The sequence below is a fragment of the Sturnira hondurensis genome, unplaced genomic scaffold (assembly GCF_014824575.4).
Source record: "Sturnira hondurensis isolate 20B ecotype Veracruz unplaced genomic scaffold, ASM1482457v3 Scaffold0011253, whole genome shotgun sequence".
NCBI classification, from domain to species: domain Eukaryota; kingdom Metazoa; phylum Chordata; class Mammalia; order Chiroptera; family Phyllostomidae; genus Sturnira; species Sturnira hondurensis.
Window position 1 is genome coordinate 2,657,892 of NW_028083884.1, and position 19,909 is coordinate 2,677,800.

The window sequence follows — 19,909 nt, forward strand, 5'->3', positions numbered from 1 at the left end:
CAGGGTGTAATACAGAAGCTGTCCATGTGTCACACACTCGTGGGCTGGAAGTTTGGCTCCCACTTTCTGCTGCAGAATTGGTGTCCAAATGGAGGTAGAGTTAATCCCACCGGACCAGGCTTCTTCCACTTCAGCCTTCCCCTCGGCCACACGTGATGCAGAAGCAACGGCGGGCGGCAAAAGTGGGTGTGTTCAGTCCCCCAGGGAGGCCCTCGCTTGGTCTGTTGGTGTTCATTGACACACAGTTCTCTGCCTCTGGTGGTTTGGTGTCCCAGCTCCTGCTAAGTGGAAGCAGCAAACTGGGGGGGACCTGGGGTGTGCGATGAGCCCAGTCACAGGAGGAGGAGGAGGAGCCACCCGAGTTGTTCCACTCGAGATGCACGGAGAGGTTACATTGCACATGTTTGGGGGAGTTAGAAACTTTCCCCGCGATCACTCCCTCTTCCTTGTTTTCACATTCATTACAGTGGCAGGGGGTGGGGTGGTTTTTAAGGAGTTGCCATAGACTCTCAGGTTGTTTAGTGCTGACAAAATGTGCACTGGAGTACTCAGAAAGATTGTTGTTGCTGCTGGTAGTACTTCTCTCATCTGAACACTGGTTGGGGCGGGGTAAATTTTTACTTGAAGTTGTGATCGGTCACTGTTTTGAGGCCCGAGTTGGTTATCTATTTGACCAGGGGCTGTGGATGCTTTAGCTGTAGGCTGAATTAAGTGCTCCATCGTTAACTTGGTTTCTCTGTGTTCTCCCCCAACAGCTGCGTGTATAAATGTGTGTGCCAGCAGCACTCGGAGCAGATGTACAGCGATCTGATTAAAAAGATCACTGGTCACTTAGAGAGGGTCTCAAAGGAGCTGCAGGTAAAGAACCAGGCGGTGCTTTTCGCCTCCTTGGGGTTTTCGGACTGGTTGAGATTAGCCTGTGTGGTGTATCTTTGGAAGCTTGTTAATTTGAGTGTGGTATAAATTTATAAATATTTTCTAGATGGATAGTGACCAAATCAGCTAATTGTCGTAATAGATTATTTTAAAATTTTGACATAAATTGTGGAAATTTTCATATTGCCTGTATCTCAGACTTTAACTGATTCATTTGTTACCACAGGAATATTTTTTTTATTTAAAGCCTCATTTTTTCTGGTAACTTTAGTATTTGGTGGCATTTGTAATATAAGCATGTATATGTTAATTTTTTTCCTGGGACTTTTAATAAATTATCTTTGAGGAGCAGTGCATGTACCAGGTCCTAGAAGTTCTAATGCAAACACCGAAGTCAGCGTTTTGTTGATGAACCCTCTGCTGGTGAGCGTCGTCCTGGCCGCACGGTCCGGGGAAAGGTGGGGAGAATACTCTGTTGGGGGAAACACGTGGGCTCGTGGTCCTTGCAGCGCCCTCTCTGCCCCAGTAGTTTCCAGTGCTTGGGGGTCAGGTGCTGTTTTTACACCAGGGCCGGGTCACATTTGAGCGGCACATGAACAGAAGAGCCCCTGGGCAGTAGACTACCAGGGTCCACCCGCGGCTGGGGGGGCTCCGGCAGTGCCGAAATCGCCGTTTCGAGTGAGTGATGGGGGATGGGGGGCTTGGATGTCGTTCCTCACTTACCGTGTGCCGGGGTCTCTTAGTCTTACTTACTCTGGACTGTTGTTGCACTAAGTAGATTAAAAAACATATTCCAGAGTATTGTTTATTGTAGCCAAGTAATATACTTTTCCTCTCGTTAGTATAAAATGTTTTCTTCACCTTTTTGCCACTGACACAAAGTTTTTACTCATTGAACTGTGTTTGGCGCTGAGACATTGTGTGTAAATTGTAGATGAGACCCAAGACCTATGGGTTACGGCTCTGAGCGATTTACCTACTAATCCTTTTTTTTACTTTAAATAATTTTGTACTTTAAATTACAGTTGACATACAATGTTACGTTAGTTTCAGGTGTACACCCAGTGATTAGACATCATATAACTCAACAAAGTGATCACCCGATACATCTTGTACCCCTCTGATACCACACTTAGTTATGATATTTTTATGACACTTAGTTATTACGGTATCATTGACTATATTTCCTGCACTGTACTTCACATTCCCGTGACTGTCCTGCAACTACCAATTTGTGCTTCTAACCCCCTCATTTTTCACCCATACCCCCACTGCCCTCCCACCTGGCAGTTGTCAAAATGTCCTCTGTATCTGTGAGTCTCTGTTCTGCTTGTTTATTTTGTGTTTTAGCCTGTAGGTATTGCAATCTTAGCTTTTTGTTCGTTCCCATTTTTATATTTTATAAAATATTTTTTTCCATTTCTTTACGTTCAGTCTGTATGTACCTTTTGACCTGAAGTGAGTCTCTTAAATGTATGCATTTAAAAAGCAAAACACTGTTACACTCAGTTCAGAGTGTACAGAGCCTTGAGATCTTTGTTGTGGAGTATGTGTGGTCTCCATTCCCATCTCTGGACAAGTCTGGGAAGCACAGGGAGTCCTAACCAGGGTGAACCCGAAGAGGACCACACCAAGACACACCGTGAATAAAATGCCAAGAGTAAAGACAAAGAATCTTAAAAGCAGCAAGAGAAAAAGCAGTTATATGCAAGGGAGTTCCCATAAGACTGTCAGATGATTTTTCCACAGAAACTTTGCAGGCCAGAGGGGACTGACAAGAAGTATTCAAAGTGATGAAAAACAAGGACTGCGGCCAAAGTTACTCTACCCAGCAAGGCTGTCGTTTAGAGTGGAAGGGCGGATAAAGAGCTTCCCAGCCAAGAAAAAGCTAAAGGGGTTCATCATCACCAAAACAGTGTGACAAGAAACATTAAAGGGTCTTTTTTAAGATAAAAAAATGTGTATAATAAAATGGTAGCGAAGACATATCTATCAACAGTTGCTTTAAATGCAAATGGATCACATGCTCCAATAAAAAGGCGTAGAGGCTGAATGTCTAACAAGTCAAGACCCTTACATGCGTTGCCTTTTCATCCTCCTGTGTGTTCTCTCTTGGTTTCTCTTGCCACTGCTTCTGTCCTTCCTTCCCTTTCTGTGGAGGGGGCGTTCTGTCTGTCTGTCAGGGTTTGCCCAGCATTTAACTTCGTCATTCCCCATAGGCTCAGTTAAGCACTTTCCCTTTGCTTCTGTAGCACTTTGTCTGTATTGCTACTGTAGTCCTGAGGTTAGCACAGCGGGTGTTTGAATGCATGGTGTTTAGACCATCTTGCTTTTGCCCCACTGCCGTTTTGGATAAATGAATTTGTTGAGCATAACTAACATCCTTTACTCTTAAAACTGCCTTAAGTGACACTTCCACATTTTGATTATTTTTGTGTGTGTCTGAACTTGGAATTCCCTGGAGCAGTTGAGACATTTTCTCCCTAAGTAGTGTTGATAAATTTATTGTATATGTTAATTCAGTTTGTTAAGTTGAGAGTATATTTTTACTTTTACCAGATAAGAAACCATTAGTAAACTTCCTTTGACATTGGTGTGCAACTTAACACTGTGTATTGCCTCCAGTGAACAGTGTTTGACCGGATTTGGTTCCCGGCCAGGACAGCAACATTGAAGTGTTAGGAGCAGCACCAGTGATGCCGCCTGAGTTCAAGGTTCAGAGGAAGAGACTGCAAAGACAGGGGGAAAAGGAAGATGTTGCAATGTTTATTAAAGTATTTTGGTGTCTTCTAAGCTGAATATATCCTGAGTTAAATGTCATTTGACTCTAAAACCAGGTAATAATGGGAATTAATAGAAAATAAACCATAATCGATTAACATTACTTAACTTTGACTCATTCTTCAGAGACACTGCCAATTGCCAGAGACTGAGCCAGGTTCTCTTGTGGTTTAAAGTCAGATCAGGGGCTGCTGTGCTATTTGTGCTTTGTCCAGTGGGTGGCAGCATAACTCAGCATGTCTTGTTACCTGGTCGGTTGGGAGTTTCTGTTTTTATTGTATCTATACCTGTTGAACCACACAGAATTAAAAAAAGAAAGTTTTTATTCCCCCAAATATGGTACTTACTCCTTGCTAGAGTGAGGGAGATTCTAGATAATAAGAAAGTTGCCTGTTAGCCTTTTTACATGTATTTCAAGTAAAATAAATATTGTTGCCAGCTGGTAAGTAACTCTCCACATGTATATTCTACCAAAATGTTTTTTACAAGTTATTTGGAGATCTGTTTATTAATCCATGCTAGAATTTAGAGCAGTTGCTGTAGCAGAGTTGTTCTTGGCCCAGAGAATTTGCCAGTGAGGTGCCCTGTGTGTTCACTGCCGTCCACTGAGGGCAGGACGGTGTTTTCTCCCCACCACGCTGACCATGATGCCGGGTCCCAGAGAGGTCTCAGAAAGTACCCACTGGCTGATGGAAAGCACATTTAGTTTTACAGCTGAGATTACTAGAACCGTCTTACTCGGTTCAGAGAGCTTCCTGAACTCAGAAGGCGGAGTCGGTGGTGAGAGCAGAGTCAAATCGCTTAAGTAAAGAACAGTTATTTGCAGTAGTTTATTGCCACAGTGCACACAGTACGGTTAGAAGTTGCACTCCTTTAAAATAAACTTTGTTTTGAGACAGTCATGTCCTTAAATTGGAAAAAGTAAGGAAACCGTTTACTTTTGAAAATAAGCAAACAGGGTTAAGAGGTAGCTTTTGCCAAGCGTTTGAGAGATGAGGTGCATGGGGCAGTGGGAGGTCGTCCTAGTCCTGACCTCTGGAGATTCCCCGTGTTGAGTACTGGTCCTTAGACCTCTTGGGACTGCGCTGTGTCACCTGGCTAGTCGGTTTCAGACCCCGGGATTAGAACCCAGATTTATCTCATCATGTGGATAAGCTGAAGGAATCCAGGAACACGGAGACTAGACTTCCCGTGCAGGTTACTGTTTAAGACACTGGGGAAAGTCTTATTTTAGAAATAAATGAGGAAGAAATGTCCATACCATAGTATAGTAATAGCAATAATAGTAGCAGTTAACTTTGGGAGTTAATACCCCTAAGAGAAATGTCTTCTGGGCTCACCTTCACTTCTTTATTGGTACTTTTGATGAGAAACTCATTGTTACGATTTATAATAGGCGCATCCGATGTGTTAATGACAACTTGAGGCTCCTGTGGTTCACTTCCCTTCCGTACAACTTACCGGTTTGGGGTGGTCTGCAGTGGGAACGCTACCTTCGCAGCAGGACCGAGAGCACAGTGTCGGAGCTGTTTGGGGGGGCTCCCTTTTCAGGCAGCCTCTTTGTCAGCCCCAGGGGGGACTGACGCTGCTCCTGGGCCGTGACCCCTCTGTCCGTAGCGTGGAGACTGCTCTGGAAGGTCATGGAATGAGCTAGTTAGACTAAAAGCATATGACACACTGTTTGTTTTTGCTGAAGTTAGTTGTGCAGAGGAGATTTTTAAAAAAGGAATTTCTACTTTGATTCAGAAAATAATATTAAGGATCCTTGAGAGAGCATCAGGTCCATTTGTATGGTGTCCAAAATGCCAAAATCATACCTGGTAATATAGGAATAAATATTAAAAGATTTAAACTAATCTGAGAATTTTTAGCATTTCCATTTGACTTAAAAAACAACTTTCCATTTGTCTGCTGAAATTCCACATCTTTGTATGCATGTTGTCCACCTTCCCTATAAGGTCTTTACGAGCATTAACTGTAGTTATTTTAAAGTCTATGTGATGGTCACTGTTCGTGGGCATCATTGCACCTGGGACTGTTAACTCTCTTTTTAAAGTGTCTTTTTTTTTTTTTTTTGAGGGAGGGGGAGGGAAGAGGAGAGAACGGGAGAGAAACAGATCAGTCCTCTCACCCTCCCCACACCCCACGCTGGGGGCTGGGGGCGGTGGTTGCAACCCCAGCAGGTGTCCTGACCTTCTAGTTCGAAGGCCAGTGCTCAATCTACTGAGCCACACCAGCCTGGGCTGACTCTTTAATTCATGACGATGGGTTATGTTTTCTTGATTCTTGTTTTTTTTTTTTTTTAGTGATTCTTAATTTTTGGTTAAATGCTGAACGTTGTGCATAAACACAGCAGTAGAGACGGACGTAAACAATGCTTATGCTTAGACATGGGCGTGGCTCTCTTCTGTCAGGCTGCCAGTGTGAAGGGCCAAGTGGCTCTCATTCATGCCAGTTGAGCTGGGTTTGAGTTTCGTGGTGACTGCAGGCTTTGTTGTTACTGCAGCCCTAGGTGTGGACCATGGCTTCCCGGTTCTGGGAGTGAGTCCGGAGGTTTTCTGCTCCTCCCGCTCTTTCCTCAGCTCTCAGTGGGCTCTGCTTCTCTGCAGGGCCTTCTTTGCACTCTCACCCTCCTCAGTCAGCCGCGAGTGGATGGCTGGCTGGCTGGCTACTTGTTAGGTGGTACAAGGTGTGGGAGGTGGGGGGCAGGGCCTGTGGTTTTTGTTTGGCTCGGTTCTCCTGCTCCTGCCTCCGCCATAGGAATCGTCCATAGGAATCGTCCGTGAGTCTGAGGCCTGGGAGGGGGCTTTGTCAGCCTTCTCAGGCTCCACTTCCCAACCCCATTTGCAGATAGCCTTTTCCTCCTCAGTTCAAGGTCTAGAGCAGGGGTTGGTAAACTGCTTCCACCAGGAGTCAGAGAGTAAATATCCACATGGGGTCTCATGGTCTTGGTTGCAGCTTCTTCAGCTCAGCTGTGGCAGATGAAAGCAGCCAGAGACAGTTTCTAAGTGACGGGCTTGACTGTTGCAGTTATTGCATATTAATGAAAACGTGTGGCGGTGGGCCAGGTTTGGCCTGAAGGATGTGTTTGTTGTCCCTCATCCAGAGCCCAGGAGGGTTTCCTGCTGTCCCCTCACCTGCCCTCTTGTCCCCTGCACCCTGTGGCAGCCTCGAGGAGTGAGCAGGCTTCCCGCACTTCCCTCAGCAGCAGTGTCCTCTTGGTTTGCGACAGTGCAGGAACCGGGGCAGGAACCTGGGCGGGGGCAGGTTTTCTACCCCCTCCGGTGGTAAGCAACCTTTGCTGGGGACAGGTGGGCTGGAGGGGTCACGCCAGTGGTAGAGTTTTTGCATCACTTCACAGAAGGGTCACCAAGGTGCAGGTGGGTCTCTTACTTTGTCCCTTCAGCAAATGACTTTTGCTTTGTACCTGAGTAGGGTCCAAGGTTTAGGCCGCTTTTGTTCATGGCTGCCATTGGCAGCGGATCACCACCCTCTCCCTCCTGGAGCGCACAACACATGCTGGGCTTCTTCAGGGGCTCCTGCCTCATCCTCAGATCTTGGCACATCCCCTTCGCTGCCGTCACTCTTCTCTCAAAGACCCAGCGGGAGCCTGGAAAAGAGCGGGGACCAGTGGGCACCACCCTGTGCGAGGCGCTCAGGAATTCTGTGAGTTCATACTCGGCCTTTAAGGACTCATTACAACATGGTTTTCTTACCAGCGTTTGTGGGTGTCCTCCCCAAAGGAGAAGCAGTTCGTGTGTCCTTTCTTTCGTTGGGGGAGCTTGTCACCTTTTGGAATTCACTTCATCTAGTTGGACATTGTGTATGTAAAATACCAAGACCTCAGGTCTCTGATAGGCTCAAAAAATAGATTACGTAGGTTAACCAGCCTTTTTTAAAATCGTCATGTGGGACTGATGTTCTTTCATGAATTTCTGCATTCTTAGTGGAGGGGAACGTCACTGCTCCATTTTAATACCTTTATAACTACTGAATTTAGTGACAGTCAAGAAATTACTAAATTTAAAGGAAAAGTTCACTGATAGTCTTAGTCCTGATGTTAAAGTGTTAGTGTGTCGATTTCTGCTGATTGCGGTAGAGTTGGCAGCTGAATCGTCACTGTTGTCACGCAGCACGTGCCTTGTGTTGCATGGTAGTTGCTGCTCAGCCTTTCCTTGAATCCTCTAGACTTCTTCCCGTAGACCTCCTCTTGCCTTTGAAGGGGGCTGTGGTGGGCATTTCCAAATGCTTAACAGCTGCTGGGGCAGCGGTTTGAAGAATCCCCGGCAGTTCTCACTAAAAACAGACCCTTCTGGAGAGCTTCTGAGTCAGGGCTTGGGGGTGTGGCCAAGGAACCGGTGTCCCTGACAGGTTGCTCAGGTGATTTGGGGAGCAGCATTGGCTCAGATTCACCGGGCTGCGGAGGAAGCATGGAGCCTGAAGCTGGTCTCCCTCTTAAGCAAGAAGTGGTGTTGTCTCATGTTTAAATGTAAGATGGCGTTGTTGCTGAAGCCGCTGAACAGATTGTACCACTGAAGTGCTAATCTGGGTTAGGAGTATCCAGGCAAACCTGGGTAATATGAAGAGCAAAGCCCAGTTTCCGTATCTGATGAAGAGGGACTGATGAAATGGACAATGGTGTTACTGTTATGTCACAGAAATACATCTGACCTGGGAGATGTTGGTGATATATAGTGGAGTGATAAAAACAGATACAAAATAGTGGAATTTGGTATTTATTAAATACACAGACATAAGAGCAGAAGAAAATGTTAATGCCAGTTACCTACCAATGTTGGTAGTGCTTATTTTTCTATAATTGCATTTTTAATTTTTAAAAATTTTAGTGAACATGCATTCCTTCTGTAAAGATAGATATGAGTGCCCTTGTAATGTTTATTAGTTCTTTTCACTCCGTTTTCTTTCCTATTTCATTTTCACATGGAAAAATCATTATTTTATTTAAAGAAAACCAGAATGTTTTTTGTAGACATAAAACACATCCTTAATTTTTCATTTTTCATTTTGGTGGGATGGTGATGGGGCAGGCATGGGTGGGGGAGGAAAGACATAAATATGAAATTGTGGAGCTTGTTTATAGTTTACGTCTGCGGCATCCAGGTTGGTAGCCTCTGGCCATATGTAGTTATTAAGATGAAAGTGAAATAAACATTCAGGTCCTGGTTTTATTAAATACATTTCAAGTGCTCAGTAACATACATGGCTAGTGGCTACCATATTGGCCATTTCCATCATCACAGAAAGTTCTGTTGGGCAGAGCTGGCCTAGCTTATGCTATATTTGTCTAACAGGTAGTAAAATGATTTTAAAAAATCATGCTGCTCCAAAATTAATATGCATTTAATTAGAGTAACTGACCAAACTTCCTTATCTAGCTCAGAAGTTAAGGGTAACAAGCTATGTTCCCCTCCCCTCCGGTGAAGCCTTCATGGGAGTAGCAGATTGGACCCTTCCGCTCTTGCCTTGAGGCATTTTTCACAATGTATTTACTCAGTGATGTTTAGCAGATTGGGTCTTCCAGACTAGATGCCAACATTATTTTGTTTTTATCTAGTGATACATAAGGTTATTATTTAGTCCTACCATTTTAACTTTGAAATTTTACTTTAAAACTGTCTACAAAATGACATCTGTGGGAAGTTATACATTGCAGCATTTTTGGTGGTAATAAAAGATGGACAAGTAATCGAAATGCATCCTGATTAAATAGTGCATTCAAACATTGTACATACTTACAAGCATGTATTGGGTTGGCCAGAAAGTTCGTTTAGGTTTTTCTGTGCAATGGCTCTGATAGCGCTCAGCTGTCATTGTGACAGCTGTCATATCAGTGTACATTTGTTTAAAAAAAATACCAAAATTGGTGAATTTTTGTGCAGCCATTGTAATATTGAAGATGGAAAATACACAACATTTTCCGCATATTATGCTTTTATTATTTCAAGAAAGGTAAAAATGCAATCGAAGAGCAGAGAGAGATTTGTGTGGGGTATGGAGAAGCTGCTCTGACTGATGGAACGGGTCAAAAGTGGTTTGTGAAATTTCTTGGTACTGTTGACATTTTGGCCAAACAATTCTTTGCTGTGGGGCTGTCTTATGCCTCAGGAGGTGTTCAACAGCACGCTTGGCCTCTACGACATAGCCGACATATTCAAAATATCCAAATCAATAAAGTTATTGGTGAAAACGAAAAACGTGTCTTTTATTTTATAGAAAAGACTAAATGGGCTTTTTGGCCAACCCAGTATTTCTATTTTATCTTATTTTGTTTTGTTTATTTCTTTTTAGAGAGAGGGGAAGGGAGGGAGAAAGAGAGGGAGAAGTATTGATGGCAGAGAGAAGCATTGATCAATCGCTCTCCTACATGCCCTGACCCAACCCGCAACCAGTGACCTTTGGCTTTGCGCTCCAACACCCAACCAAGTGAGCGACACCAGGCAGGGCAAGAGTAGAATTCTTCAGTTATGGTTTGAGNTCCAAATCAATAAAGTTATTGGTGAAAACGAAAAACGTGTCTTTTATTTTATAGAAAAGACTAAATGGGCTTTTTGGCCAACCCAGTATTTCTATTTTATCTTATTTTGTTTTGTTTATTTCTTTTTAGAGAGAGGGGAAGGGAGGGAGAAAGAGGGAAAAGTATTGATGGCAGAGAGAAGCATTGATCGATCGCTCTCCTACATGCCCTGACCCAACCTGCAACGTTGGTCTGTGCCCTGGTTGGAACCGAACCAGTGACCTTTGGCTTTGCGCTCCAACACTCAACCAAGTGAGCGACACCAGGCAGGGCAAGAGTAGAATTCTTCAGTTATGGTTTGAGGACCTCTGAGGATCCCTGAAATTCCTTCAGGGGGGCTACAAGATCAGAACTGTTTTTCTAATACTACTAGAATGTCATTTGCCCTTTTTATTTGTTGGTATTTGCTGGGTGGTACAACAGGGACAGTGAGTGAAACTGCTGGAATCTTCACTTCCACACACTTGCAGCTGAAAACAGAAGCAGAAAGAAGCCTGCTTCACTTAAGTGTGCCCTAGTTGAAGCAGTGGGAAATACTAATGTGTTAAATGGTGACTTTGAGTTCAAAAATACCCTGTGTGTACCAAAGTCCAAGGAATGTGTCTGAGAAAAGCCCTGGTGTGGTTATCTAAGTTTTGAGCTAAACTAGCTGTCGTTCCCCCCCCCCCCCATAGAACACTCTTTTTATTTGAAAGAATGACTAACTGATAAGCTATGGTTATTTAGACTTTGGTATTTTGACAGACATTTTCTTAAAAGTGAATTAAGTGAGTTTGTCACTTTAAGGAAAACAGCTGACAGTGTTTGTTGCCAATGATAACATTTGAGGTTTGAAGTGAAAATTAGAATTATGGAAAACTTGAGTCTACCACGGTGACCTTTATCGATTCTCAGTGCCAACTAAAAAGACTCTTCTGATAGGTGATATTAGCAAATAAAATTTGTTTGATGTTATATAGTGAAATGTGTCAACATTTGGAAGATCTGCATAATTCAGTAAGTTTGTATTTCCAAATGACCTGTTTGTGATGTTTTAAAATGTATGTGTAAAAGATCCATTCAAAGTAGAAGATAGACCAGTAGGTTTTAATTGCTAGAGGACAAAGAGTTCATTCATTGATAGATAGTTTCTGATTTTATAGTTTCTGATTGCAACTAATCTGTAAGAAACTACCACTTGTTAAGTTTCAAAGAATGTTCACAGTTACCTGAAAAGGCTATTAAAGTATGCCTTCTTGCCCTGGCTGTGTAGCTCAGTGGATTGAGCGTAGGCTGCAGACCGAAGGGTCTCTGGTTTGATTCTCAGTCAGGGCACAGGCCTGGGTTGTAGTCAGGTCCCCAGTGGTGGGAGAACATGAAAGGTAACCACACATTAATGTTTCTCTCTAAAAATAAATACTTCCTCTCTCTAAAAATAAATAAATAAAAGATTAAAAACAAAAAAAATCTTTTTGGAATCTTTGATTATTTTAAGAGTGTAAAGGATTCCTGAGGTCAAAATGTCTGAGAACCACCAAAATAAAACAGTTTCCAAGATACATTTTTAGATCAGTTGCAGGTCAGTGTGTGGTTGTATATTGACAATCATGTAATTGTTTATGTGAAATACAAGTGTTTATGTGAAAAAGAAAGGGTATAAATACGATACTTATTTTTTTGTATATACATAACATTTTGGGGAAGGTTATAAATATAAATGACTCAAGTATTGGTTTAGCGAGGAAGGTAAACTCTAAATGATTTTGAACTAATTTGAATTTTAAACCAGGTGAATGTATTAGTCATTTTTTTTTTAAAAAAAGAAAACATTCCCCTCCCAGCCATATAATAAATTTCAGGGAATCAAGGTCTATTATGAAAAGTTGGAGCAAGTTTGGATTAACAGTCATTTTTTTGGCAGCTTACCTTTTCTTGTTTGAAAAGAAAATGAAGCTTGTTTGTTTTGGGGGGTAAAAAATTTCCCTTAATGTCCAAGCCAAATATATTCATGTTGAAATGATGTAAATCAAATAGGTAGCAATTTACCCAGTGGGGCCCAAAGTATACTGAATTTAAGTTTTAAGGATGAACAATTTGATTAGGTTTTAAAAATAGATTTTTCTAGGTTCCTAGTAAAGAGATTGGATTTATTTTAGAAGATTGTTATAATTTACAGCCCTGTCATTTAAAAGGTTTTGAGTAAGTGCTGCATGAAATGTGAAAATAAAAACTAAATGTCTGACACTTGATTTAGTAGAAAAAGTACTTTTTATTACCCATAATATTTGAAGTTTTGTGAATTCTTGAAAAGAATAACTAAGGAATTAAATTTTATTTATTCCGTCTGCTACTAAGTATGCCTTTTAATCAATGTTCATACTTTTAACAACGTTAATGGGTTTTTATGAATTATTAGGCAAATGGGTAGTTAGTTCAGAAAGTTTACTTACTAGTTGCATAATGCATGTATCATATTTGACATTTTTCAAAGCACTTAACCATTTTCTTTGAATCTAAGCACATCTTAGAAATAGCACATTGGTATTTTTCCTGTTTTATATGTGTGGAAATTGAAATTCAGGGGCCTAAATGAATTGCATGATGTCATACAGCCTTGTTAAATAGTAAAGCAATTTAGATTTAAACAAAGCTACGTTAGATTTAGATTTCACCAAGTCTGCATTGAAGAAAGACTATCCTTGGAAGACATGCCTTTATGTATCGCGGCTGTGTGCCTAGCTCTGCCCTCAGCACTGGAGATGGGAAGGGGGGGCTGAGTGAGGGCTTGCCCTGCAGGGACCTAAGCTTAGTGACAGAGACCACCCAGTGGGAGAAATGAGGGAGTGTGATGGTGAAGGGTCATGTAGCCCAGATGTTTTTGAGGAAGTGACAGATACTGAAGGAGGAACAGAAATGAGCCAGGTGAAACTGGTTGGGGGTGGTGGCGAAGACATTCCGGTAGAGAGTGCTTCGGGAAGCCTGAGACAGCACCCGATGCTGGTTGGTCTCCGCCAAGGCCATTCCCTGTGTTGACCAGGCTGGGCTGCACGTGAGAAAGAGAGTGATAAGGATGTGGAGAGGCACACAGTGTGCCCTGCATCAGAAATTTTTCTAAAAGGAGCTTTTTCTAAAGGTTTTAGGGTACTGAGAGAGGAGTGAGTAGACGGAAGGATTTGGATTGACCAAGATTTATTAGCTGTGCAACTGAAGTCAGGTGACTAAATGTTCTGAGCCCTGGTTGTTTCATATGTAAAGTGGAAAGAACACTCAGTTTGCAGGTACCTGGTACGCACCAAACCTGTAAGTACGGAATAGTGGAAGCCGAGTTGCAAGGGAGGAGTGCACTATGCAAATTTTGAGCTTGTAAGTGGAGCCATTTGCACTTTAGATCTCGAGGGCAGGTCTTTAAACTGGCTTCCCAGAATGATCACGTGTATGTTCTTGTTCACAGGCCAGCCCTCCAGATCTCTACATTGAAAGATTTAATATAGCTCTTGGACAATATATGGGAGCGTTGCAGAGCATCGTGCCTCTTTTCATATATATGGTAAGTTAGAGCTCGGTTTATTGATCGAAGCCCGGAGAGCATGTTCTGTTGCCTTTTAATACTATCTGTTATGGTAGAAGTGGAGAGTAACCTATTTGGGGAATATTTGACAGTGTTATCATAGAAGAATTGTTTGCCCTTTTCTGTTAAAATTACATAAATAACATTGCTGTGTAGACAGGCATTAATATCAGCAGTCACCCAATTAGCATTTATTTTATTTCTGCCATGTGGAAAATAAAGGTGTGTAAGAAAGATTTTTTGTCCTCAGAAAAGAGAATTAAGATGTATCTAAAAACATGAAGTGTGGTAAATGCCAAGAAAGTCATTTCATAAAAAAGAAAAATAAAATTTGCTTCCATTCTGCTGATCGCTTTCGTTTGGAGAAATGTGCCTTGAGTGGAATTTGTAGTCTGTTGACTTTGTTGGTTAGCACCTCCCCCTTAAATACATAAAGTTGTGCGTGGTCCTGTTAGGCGGGACTCGTCCCAGCGCAGTGAAATCGTTACCCCAACTCCTCTTTGTGTATTGATGGGGGAATGGGGTGTGTAGGCTGACCCTATAATCTATAGCACGGAGATGGCTGTATGTTTTATACCAGTCTTTGAAATGATTCATTCTCCATAGATATACTTTACTGAAAAAAAAACCAAAACAACTGCTAGGAAAAAAAAGACGCAGAGAAATTTCTGTGATCAGCGGGGGACTATTATTTAAGTAACTTATGGAAGATACTTACAGTTGAAAAAGGTGCAGTAAAAGTAGTGACACACCTGATATTTCAGAGAACAGTCCCCCCAGGAGACATTAGGTGGAAAAGCAACACAGAGAGCAGCGTGGACTATTGCTCCGTTGGCAGGTGTTTTCCTTTTTAAATTTTATTTTTGTATTTTCTCCTTTATTAGGGAATAAAGCGTATTCATATATATGCAAGCTGCATTTTAGAAAGAATACACGGAAGTTTTCCCAGTGTAGAGTGGGCCTTCGGGGTGGGACAGAGGGTCTGCTGAGGACAGTTTTTTTCACTGTGTACCCTTCTGCGTGATTTTAATTTTTAGCCACGCACATGTTATATTTATAATTTTCTAAAAAGGAAAAAGACGTGTTTGTGAGTAAAAACCAGCAACTTGATAACATTCTTGTGTTTTCCATTCCTATACATTGACGTATTATTTAAACATGAACAGATTCAATCTTTTTAAAAAAGATTTTTAAATTTACTTATTTTTAGAGAGGGGAAAGGGAGGGAGATAGAGAGGGAGAGAAGCGTTAATGTGTGGTTGCCTCTCGAGCATCCTCCCACTGGGGTCCTGGCCCGCAACCCAGGCCTGTTCCCTGACTGGGAATCAAACCGGTGACCCTCTGGTTCGCAGGCTGGCACTCAGTCCACTGAGCCACACCAGCCAGTGAAAGTGCACTCTTTTTTGATTTGCCAGCTATTCTAATCAGGATGCTCTGGCTACCAGAAACAGAAAAGCTGATTCAAAGTGATTTAAGTAAATAAGGAAAAGAATTGGCTCTTGTACTAGAAGCCAGACCTAAGGCGGTTTGCAGGGTTGGCTGAATCTGTGGCTTAACGGTGTCTCCGAGGACGCAGGTTCTTTTTTTCCCTTGGCTGTACACAACATGTTTCATCTTGCTCTCCTCAGGGTGGTAAGATGACTGTAAGGGACTTCACACTCAAGCCTAGGTTTCTCTCGGTCTTACCGGGTCACCTGGGGTCAGGTGTCTGCCTTTGAACCAGAGATGGTTCGGAGATGGTCGTCTCTAAGGAGTGCCATCTGCCAACGACTCAGACTAAGCAGTGCAGTGGAATGTTAGTTGGGAGTCAGCCAACGCATGTTTGCTACCTGCTTTCAGCCTGGATCGGTGCTTCATGGGGGTCTTTCATTAGTGATTCCCAGTGTTGCTTTTTAGATAATAAAGTATTTTTAAATAGCATAGTAAGTGTCTGTCACACAGTGTGGTTCCCTGTGTCTGTACATCCCTGTCTAGGACATGTCAGGTGTCTTTCTGTGTTACGTTGGAGGTGTGTGGGTCATAGCATTTTGTCATTGTGTGCTTTTAACCTCATGCCAGAAGGACATATAAATAAGACATGACTTTTTTTGTTGTTTGGTATTTTTTTATGTTTTAATTCATATCTCTATGAGTTGTTTTCTAAAATAATTAATTTTTTTAGTGTTTTAGTTTATTAATCGTTTCTCCTAATTAGTGCACTGGGAGTAATTTACTTTCTTTTTCAGAATAAGTTTTACATCGAAACCAAGCTTAACAGAGACTTAAAAGATGACCTTATAAAGCTGTTTACGGAACACGTTGCAGAAAAGCACATTTACAGCCTAATGCGTAAGTAACTGAGCTTATGGGGGTGAGATCGCACTGGCAGTGATACACGTGTTCTCTTGGTCGGAGAGCACTGGTACGTAAACCGCAGTGTTGGCATCCTCTGAAGCACACGGCAGAGTGTCGAAGCCCGGCTCGATAGGAAGAGGCGTGAGGAACTGAAAATAGGACCTGAAGGCTACCTGCTGGGCTGAGAGCTGCTTAAGTCACGCCACTGGATGGTGCCTTCATCTCTGGCCCAAAACCTGCTGCCTTTTTTTACCCCTCCTGACAGCGGGGGGGAAATACTAGTAAGGGGTTCACCCCTAACTTTGTGGTGACTCTGGGAGGAGAGCATGCTTATCTTTGAAGTGGTAGCACGGAATCCGCTCTGATTCTTAATCTTTAGTGCAAAAACCTTTCTTTCTGGCTCTGGCACATACCAACTATATTGTAGGCAGTTACTTAGCCTCTGGCCCTGTGTTTCCTCTTCCGTGAATTGGGACTTGTAAGATATTTAACATGGTCATGTGGGTTATTGAACAAGCAGATCAAATGGTCGCGTTCAGTTAGTTTTTCCTTTCCTCCTGTTCCCGAGCCCCCTGCCCCCTAACAGCGGGTGGCATCTTGTTGTGCCTTTCCCCGAAGGAATCCACCTCTCTGAATGGAGTTTGGGGTCCCCGACAACCTGAGGGGTCCGCACTCTGTAAAAGCTCACACTGTGTGCAGCGTGTCATCAGATCGTGTTTTAGAATTCAGCCCATCCTGGATTTGCGGTGTTACTTTGTTTTTCTAATGGTTGGAGCTTCTACCACAACTGACTTTTACCAGAGTTTACAAGAGAATTGTTGTGAGCCTGACCACAAACTCATTTTTTAGTGTAAACAAAGAGAAGGAATATTAAATGTTAAGCCAGTTCGCTTTAGAAAGGCAGCATTTTCAAACAATATTGTAGATGAAGATAATAAATGTTTCATTATGTTCCCAAGAATTTCCAGAATCATAATAGAGATCTAGAATCTTGGGAGTATGGCCTTCTTTTCTTTTTTAAAAAAGGCTGGCCAGACACTTACAGATATCTTTAAACATTATCTCACGAGATATCCCAGCTATTAATTGTAGCCTGTTAAGTATTATCTCTGATGTTGACATTGTCTTGTGTTCATTGTGAAATAAAACACAGCGTTTTGGAATCATTCCTGTTAAAATTCTTTAGATGAGTGCTATCATTTGGTAGAAAAGCTTATTTACGATGTAAAAACGTTTTTATATTTGTCGGTAATTTGGAAATCAGTTTTATCAGGCATATGCAAAGAGAACAATCAAAGAGAATATGGTAGTCCAGATCTGGTCAGAGAAAATGTAAACAGATTACTTCTTTCTTTTGTTTATTATATAATCCGATTTTCAATAAAAATTACCCTTAAAGGTGGATATGGCTTTTTTTTCCAAATAAACTGAAAAGGCCCTTAAGCTTTTGTAAATCGGATAAAACGGAGCTTGTCAGATATTTATTAAGCAATTACCAGGCATTGTGCCTGGAGTAGGGGACACAAAAGTGACCGCTGGCCTCACTGGTTCGGACTCCGTAACAGCAGGAGACTCTAGTGTTAGGTGCTTGGCCGCCGGAAAGAGCTTTCGCCCAGACACACTGCTCTGCAGTGTGGGGTCTGTTTTAGAGACTTGCCCAACACTAACCGATGGATCTCTCATGACTCTCCGGTGGGTCTGGTCATAACCTCTGTTCGACAGATGGGAAAACTGAGGCTCAGAGAGGGAAAAATTATTTTAAAGCAGAAGAACACAGCTGTTAAGGGTTGGTTTCTTGTCTCTAGTTACACATTTTCATATACTCCTTTCTCTACCAAAACATGTAACTACATTCAGTTTCTATAATTTTCTAAAATCTCATCAGTAATTTCCTTAACGTGGCTTCAGACACATTTGGAAATGCCAGCGTTGTATTTATTATTGCAGTGTAACAGACCACCCCAGAACGGAGAGGCATAAAGCAGTAACTCTGTTTCATTTTGCTCGCACATCTGCAGTGGGCAGGGCTTGGTGGGGCAGTTCATGTCTGCCCTGCTCAGCACTGGCTGGAGGGACTCCGTCAGGGTCGGGGACTTTACAGGTGGCTCACTTACATGGCCGGCAGATTGCACTGGCTTTGGCTTCCCCTCTGTTGTTTGCTCTAAGAGTGAGCGTTCCAAGATAGAGGGGGGGAAACTGCCAGTTTGTGAGTCCCGGGCCCGGAACCTGCCACAGTGTCCCTTTCGCTGTGTTCTGATGGGCAGGCGGTTATGGAGCCCAGATTCTAGGGGAGTGGATGTGGACACACCTCTCGAGGGGAGGCATGCCAGAAGAATTTGGGGGCCGTTTGTTAAAGCCAGTGCAGCAGGGAAAAGAACACCTGCTACCTGAGTAGCTGCTGATAATCGATACTCAAATGCCCGTGTTAGTAGTTGTTTCCTGAATGAAGAAAGTGACTTCTCACTGCATGTAGAGCTGGTTTTCTATCATCTTTACGTGGTCATCATTTTCGTGCATGTATGCTTATAAAATAAAATGGCTTTCACTTTTGGCTGGCATTAAAATTTTCTTTGAAAATAGCTTTTACTTTGCATTAAACTTTGAAAACAATAGACATACTAGGATATACATTAATCACTTACACCTCTGTAGTATTATTGTATTAATTCTGTGCAAATTCAACCAAATGAGTCAGTTAATGGTAAAAGTTTGTTGAGGAAACACACTTTGAGTTGCAGTAGAACGTTATACGTCAGTTGGCACAGAAGGTTTTAAATAATGACATTCAGGTATTCTCCTTAGGTTCTGCCTTTTAGTTCAGACCCTAACAGTTTGAGAAAATCTTAAGTATTTTTAGTTTGATTTAAGAATTACTTCGCAAATAAAAGCAAGGAGTCCCTCGGTGAGCTTGGTGTTCTGAGGGGTAGTGGAAAGAGCAGAGGGGCCAGGTTCTGGTTCTGGTCCCAGTCCCGCTATTAAAAAGCCAGGTGACTTTTCAGGAGGGCATTTAACTTCTCTGGACTTCAAGGTCAAAGTCTGTGAGAAAGAGGTTAGCACTAGAGGTTCTCTAAGATCCTGCTCTAGTTTAAAACTGTTTACTGACAGTCAACAGTTGGTGGGATTATTGGAGGATCTTTGCTTTTTAAAAAATTGAATGCTTCTTGGAAGAAAATTGTTATTAGGGCTCACACTCCGTTAGCACCAGTTTCCCCGTACGACCAGCATTTCAGTGGCGGTACGGTAACCAGAAACCATACAGGATTCAGAGAGAGAGAGGCAGGTTCTCGGGCCTCGTCTGTAACCTGCCAGCTTGGTGATTTTCAATGAGTTATTCTTTGTTTTTTATTCTGTTTTGTTTTTAGCCTCAGTTTTCTTATCTGTTAAAAAAAAGGTAGGTGAGAATTAAGCTGTGAGAAAGTAAATTTTAAATGAAGGATTATGAGAATTAAACACATGTGAGTATCCGGCACCTGTTAGATACTCGATAAATACATTTTTCCTGTCTCAAGCTACCACTTCTCCAAATTTCCATTTCTTTTTTCTTGAAAGGAGAGATCAGTTAGAAAGTCTTTGAAACAGTGTTTTCCTAGAAAAGGTTTAGATGGAGGGGATTTTAGGGAAATGTTGCAGCTTTTCAACTCTAATAGTCGTTTGTTACTGAATGCAATTATTTTTAATTAATTCATCCTAAATAAATTCATATACATTTTATGTACAATTTAATCTGAATTCACCTTTTTTTCATAGATACCAAATTTGACACAGGTTATTTTGACACAGTTGTGTAAGGGTTGTTTGTAAGTTTGTAAGGGTTGGCCAAAAGGTTCATTTGTTTT

General features: G+C 42.1%; 1 protein-coding gene across 2 annotated transcripts in view; it reads left to right on the forward strand.

The window, feature by feature from the left end:
- Positions 1-19,909, forward strand: part of CACUL1 (CDK2 associated cullin domain 1) — a 55,750-nt gene that overhangs the window by 15,361 nt on the left and 20,480 nt on the right. For both annotated transcript variants that reach the window (XR_005068462.1, XM_037059664.1), the window contains exons 3-5: positions 756-858; positions 13,623-13,718; positions 15,965-16,067. Coding sequence is in view for 1 of the 2 variants with exons in the window: in XM_037059664.1 (XP_036915559.1) it covers positions 756-858; positions 13,623-13,718; positions 15,965-16,067 (302 nt within the window). In the remaining variant the exon portion in view is untranslated. The remainder of the gene's footprint in view (positions 1-755; positions 859-13,622; positions 13,719-15,964; positions 16,068-19,909) is intronic.